Source organism: Mus caroli, chromosome 18 (assembly GCF_900094665.2).
Source record: "Mus caroli chromosome 18, CAROLI_EIJ_v1.1, whole genome shotgun sequence".
In the NCBI taxonomy this organism is placed as follows: Eukaryota; Metazoa; Chordata; class Mammalia; order Rodentia; family Muridae; genus Mus; species Mus caroli.
Genome location: NC_034587.1, coordinates 9,339,016 through 9,345,015, shown reverse-complemented (window position 1 = coordinate 9,345,015; position 6,000 = coordinate 9,339,016). Strand labels below are relative to the sequence as shown.

Sequence of the window (6,000 nt, the reverse complement as noted above, 5' to 3'; positions counted from 1 at the left end):
CTCACACACACAGGGCAGGAGCTCACACACACAGGACAGGAGCTCACACACACAGGATGGGCGCTCACACAGGACAGGAGCTCACTCAGGACAGGAGCTCACATAGGACAGGAGCCTGGAGCTGATGCAAACGCCATGGAGGGGTGCTGCTTACTGGCTTGCTCTTCAAGGCTTTTTCAACCTGCTTTTTTATAGAACCCAGGACTGCAAGCTCACAGTGGGCAGGTTGGGTTGGGCTCCCACATCAATCATTAGTCAAGAAGCTATCCTACAGACTTCTACAGACCATCATTATGGGGGTATCTGCAGTCAGGAAGCAGAGAGCAGACAGGAGGTGAAGCCAGGCTGTCAAAACTTCCAACCAGCCTCTAGTGGTCACTTCATCCATTAAGGCTGCAACTCCCAAAGCTCCCAGAACTTTCCAGAACAGCTGGGGACCGATGCTTCTAAAACCCAAGCCTGTGGGGGACATTCCACATTCAGAGCACAGCCTAGTCTTTGTGTAAATCACCCAAATCCATAGGACTGTTCTTTATTTTAATATGTACAAGCAGCTCGCTTTCTAATGGCATGGGACAGAGTAGCTTCTGTGTTGTTGTTCCTCATGTAAGGCCACACTATAATGAAGATAATATTAAAACACTTTTTCTTCATTGAACTTTTCCTAAACATTTTAACAAATTCAATGACAGTTAACTGTAACAATGCGTTTTTCTTTTTTCTTCTAATCTTAAGAGATGACCTTGGGTTTAGGCTCATCTCAGAACAGGTCAGCCATCATCCCCCAATCAGTGCATTCCATGCAGAAGGGCTCAACAATGACTTCATCTTCCATGGCTCAATTTACCCCAAACTGAAGTTCTGGGGCAAGAGTGTAGAAGCAGAACCTAAAGGAACCATCACCTTGGAGCTTTTAGAGTGAGTACACGAAAACCATTCTTTCTCATGTGGCCTCTGCACTCACACACACCCGACCATGCCTGTTCAGCTGAGGATCATGAAAGAAAGTGTGATCAAGTGTATGCTTTCTGCCCCTGGGTGACAGACTTCGGAAGCATGGCAGTAGCCACTGCTAAGCAGGCTGGTTGGTGTACTACTGTTTCATTGATGTTTAATGTGTGTGGATCCACTTAAGGTAGGTGCGATGAACTCAAAGGCACTTCTCACAAGAGCAGCTGACTGGTTCCCATGATGCCCCATGAGGTGACAATTATGTGACGTGTTAGAAATTAGGTGGTTGGGAACTCTCTTCTGCAGGATTAACTTTAAAGTCTAAAGCATTTGTAGATGAGCTCATGTGTCCTCCACCCACTGGAAACTGCTAACTAGGACTGGAAGCCCTGAACAGGAGCCACAGAGCAACATTCTGGAATTCTGAACAATAAGGGCAGACTGTAAGGACAGATAGTAAGTACAGCAGATTAGGAAGAAAAGTCAAACCCTCAACACCAGCTTGGCAGTGAGATTCCTGGTTTTATATTTTGTCCTTGCTAACAGTCTGAGCAGCAAATTGCAAAATGGCATTAGCAGCAGACAGAAGAGGTCCCAAGAGAGACCCTTTCTTGTCTCCTTAGAGATGCCTCACAGACAGTGTCAAATCTGGCTTGTTTTACCTCCTAACCTTTTCCCAAAGCAAGTGTCTGGTCCTCCGTGCTCTCTGGTACTCTCTGGTACTAGGTGCCGGTCTCTGAAATCTTGAAAAAGCTCAGCAGCTAGGAACCAACGGGGTAAAGGTGTGCGAACCAACTCTTACCATGTTGACAGAGAGGTCAAACCAGTGTAAGGGTAGATGTGTGTTCTAAAGCACACAGTGGGGCGCATTCCTCTCCTAACCCTTGCGCTTGGCATTCATCCCAGGTGGTCCATCAAGGGCACAGAGGTGTAAGCACTAGGTGACTCTAGGCCCAGATCCCGCATGGCATGGCGTGGGTCTGATGAACATTAAAAGGCTTTGAAAGTCGTAGTGATGCAGAGGAGGGTCAGGACTCATGGTCTGGCGTTATGTTAATTGCCTCCACTCAGAACCAAAGTCAGCATTCTCCACGTGTAAAGAGAATAGCAATCTCTTAACACTCAAGTATCCAGAATATAATTCAGAATAATTGGCTTTACTAAGAAATTGGGGGAAAAAAACCCTCAACAGCTCACACTGAAAGGACAATGAACAGCCTCTAACCTCAAGATGACCCAGGTACTGTACAAAATTTGCATCAGGTAGAAGTACTTGTCACTACTGTGGCTGGTAATAAACGTGAGCGCTCACATGAACAGAGGGTTATTCTATGAACACCCTTCAACAGAAGTGTTTGCGGGCTTATTAGTGCTAGAAAACACAGCAAGGGAAATACAGTAGCCAGGGCAGGCTCACTATTGAGTTGGGGGAAGTTGTAGGGGCTGGATGCTGAGATAGCATGATGGAGAATAAGTCCAGTTTGAGTTCTGACTCTTCCCACTTACCTATAGGGAGTCTCCATGTAATAGAGCAAAGGCGAGAAAGAGGAGGAGGAGGAAGAGAGAGAGAGAGAGAGAGAGAGAGAGAGAGAGTGTATTCCCTTCACATGTGTGTTCAAGTGCATGTATGTGGAGGCCAAGGGCTGACATCAGTTACCTTCCTTGGTCACTCTACTTTCTATGCTGAGGCAGGGTCTCCCATTTGAACCCAGAGCTCCCTGATTTAGCTAATCTAGTCGGTCAGCTCACCAGGGGTCCCATATCTCTGCCTCCTGCACAGTACAATAGTAGGAAGGCAGCTCCCTCCTGGCTGGCGTTTCTGTGGGTGCTAGGATGGTCTTTACTCATTCTCATCAAGTGCTTTTGAACTACCTCGTAAGCCCTGGGTGATTCTTTAGGCATAAAGGAGTTGATTCTAAATTTATATGGAAAAGCAAATAAAACAGAACTAAAAATACCGACAGTTTTGAAAAGGAGCAAAAGAACTAAGAGCTGCTCCGAGGTGACTGGATTTACAGCTATCCTGAGACGCCGTGCTGCTGTTATGTCGGTGGGGGCTGTGGGCTACACAGAGGTGTGGTCAGTGTGGATCATGGACTCAGAAAGGCAAACTGTTAAGTTTTGGAAGAAAACCGAAAACCTATTGAGTTTTAGGTAGAACTCTCTTTACAAACACAGTACAAAAAGCACAATACACAAAAGACTGGTTTAAAAACTCGATTAAATTTATAGCTCTCTCTGAATTGCACTATTTAGCATATGAAAGATAAACTATAGACTATTGGAAATTATATACCGATATGAAGGGTTGGTGTCCAGAATATATAAAGAGCCCTGAAATAGTTATATATATGGCCCCCAAAAGTTTTTGTTTTCAAAGCAAGCAACATGTAGCATTACAAGTTTGGGGGTTTGACTTGGTTAGCTGGCTTGGGGTAAACTGGACAGACCTTTTTCTGGAGACTGTCGCATGGGCTTCATTTTGATTTTCTACCTCTCCACTTACTGTTCGTACTTCACCAAACTTTGGAATAACACAGGTTGAATATTCCTTTTCAGAAAAGCTTGGGAAGACAGCTATTCTATATTTAGGAGCCTTTGGATTTTGGAATGGCTGTAGATCTTACCAGTTGAAAGAAATACCATCTGAAAGTCCAAGGTCCAGAATGCTCTGAAATCAAGGGTTGTTTGAGTTTTGTGTCAGTGTGCAGATGTTTTGGAGGTTGAATTTTTGAATTAAGGATGTTAAACTTGTGTATAGCTTATTTTTTAAAACAATAAAAAAGAGAAGGTAATTCTGGTTTTACTATGAGTTAACATCAGTGAGGTGTGTGTGTGTGTGTGTGTGTGTGTGTGTGTGTGTGTGTGTGTGTGTGAAAGCCCATATGCACGAACACCTGTGGGTTTGGGTGAGTGCATAGAGGCCAAAAGCTGACACCAGGGTCTTCTTGTATTGTTGTCTACCCTATTTCCTGAGACAGTGCCTCTCACTGACTGGGACCAGCAAGGCCCTGGAATCTGCCTTTCCAGATGCTTCGGTTGCTGTGCTTACAGATGTGCACTGCCACACCCTGCTTTCACACGGGATTAAACCCAGGACATCATGCTTGTGCATCGAATGTCACTTGAAACAGACTCCTTTTTTAGACAAAATGACTCTCAACTACTAATCTGGGTTTGGGGTTGTTTTTTAGCCACAACGAAGCATACACATGGACAAACCCCACCTGTTGTGTGCATAACATCATCGTGGGCAAACTCTGGATTGAACAGTATGGCAACGTGGAAATCATAAACCACAAGTAAGACGCCCTCTGGCCGGCTCTTTGTGTACTCCTCTCTTCTAACAACCTGACTGCATGGCGGACGTTTAAGAACAGGGAACACACAGCTCCCTAGCGAGTAGGATAGAGGACTTTCCATTTTGTAATCCCTGCTAGCAGCTTTGTGTAGCACAGGCTGAGCGACCCTGGGCGGACCTTGGGCCTCCCCAGGGCTGCCTTCCAGTTTCAGCTGGCTTCCCATAGTGTTCAATGGTATTGCTGTAGGGCAGGTAAAGTGGGAGAAGCAAGGAGGTTTTGTGAGAAGTTAGTTTCCGATTCTGTCACTCACTGCTCTGAGTACTTCTGAGCTTGTCCTTGTGGGTAGTGCTGATGAAGGGGAGGGATGGGAAGCCCCTGAGGTCTGCTGCTACAGAAAGTCTGCAAACAGTGGCTGCCACCAGAGAGCCATCGCTTACTGTTCTCAACATTGTGTCGTCATGGAAATTTACCTTCCTTTGTAGGACTGGGGACAAGTGTGTGCTGAATTTTAAGCCATGTGGTCTTTTTGGCAAGGAATTACACAAAGTTGAAGGCTACATACAAGATAAAAGGTATGGGTTCTTTTTTTTTTTTCAGTTTTGATTGTATGTGATTATTTAGATATTGGTGTTCAGCTGTGCTGCCTGCTAGACTGGCATTCTAATAACAGTAAAGTCTTCTAAAGAAAACAACTATTTCTTTAAAGATTGTACCTATAAAAAATATAGTAACACTTTATTACAGCACAACATAGGCTTAGCCAACAACTTAACAAGCGTCTCTCTTGATAGCAAAAAGAAGCTCTGTGCTCTCTATGGGAAGTGGACAGAGTGCTTGTACAGTGTAGACCCTGCCACTTTTGATGCTTACAAAAAAAATGATAAGAAAAACACAGAAGAGAAGAAGAACAGCAAACAGGTAAGCACAGTGGACAGACCCTCGGGGCCGCCTATCTCCGGGCCGATTTCAGCGCTGCTAACACAGGAATTCTTCTCCTCGCAGCTTTGGCTTTTGGCTTTTTTTTTTTTTTTTTTTTTGCTTTTTGCTTTTTGCTTTTTGAAGACAGGAAGTCAGGGTTTCTCTGTGTAGCCCTGGCTGTCCTGGAACTCACTCTGTAGACCAGGCTGGCCTCGAACTCAGAAATCTGCCTGCCTCTGCCTCCCAAGTGCTTGGATTAAAGGTGTGCACCACCACTGCCCAGCAAGTTGCATCTTTTGAATGGAGAGATATCTATCATGCTTGGAGAATGCCAGGCCTGAGCTTCTGGTGGCAGTATGTCACTAGTGTGTGGATTGTCCACTTGACTGGTGTCACTCGGGAAAGTTGATGCCTGTCTCAATGGCACAGGAGTGGGTTCCCTCCTGTCCCTGTGTTAGACGTAGAAACAGTCCTTGTAAGTAAGTTTTCCTCACATCTGTGTTACCTGTCTCATTGCTCTGTTTCTACCTCACTGACTCAACACCATAGTTGAGGCTGTCCTACACCATTCTCTTCATGCCAGATGTAGCTATTTGTGGAACATCTCTGTCCCAGTCCCAGGCAAGCACAAGCTGCCTGCCTGCCTGCCACAGGCCTGCTTTGGCATTCTGCAGGTTTGTATTTCCTTCCTGCAGTCAGAGTTGCTGAGCGCTAAAGAGAGATTGTATCTGTGGGGACAGGGGATGCTTGTTTGGAGCCTAGCCAGGAGGAGCAGGGACTGGGTTAGAAACCACCTCTGTCATCCATGAGCGGTGCAAGCTCAGGTCAT

At 45.5% G+C, this 6,000-nt stretch overlaps 1 protein-coding gene across 7 annotated transcripts in view; it reads left to right on the top strand.

Moving 5' to 3' along the window:
* The window catches only part of Osbpl1a (oxysterol binding protein like 1A), a 186,133-nt gene that overhangs the window by 173,577 nt on the left and 6,556 nt on the right, over nt 1–6,000 (top strand). For all 7 annotated transcript variants that reach the window (XM_029471901.1, XM_021150443.2, XM_021150445.2 and 4 more), the window contains 4 exons: nt 736–918; nt 4,146–4,253; nt 4,736–4,825; nt 5,045–5,171. In XM_029471901.1, the coding sequence (XP_029327761.1) occupies nt 736–918; nt 4,146–4,253; nt 4,736–4,825; nt 5,045–5,171 (508 nt within the window). The remainder of the gene's footprint in view (nt 1–735; nt 919–4,145; nt 4,254–4,735; nt 4,826–5,044; nt 5,172–6,000) is intronic.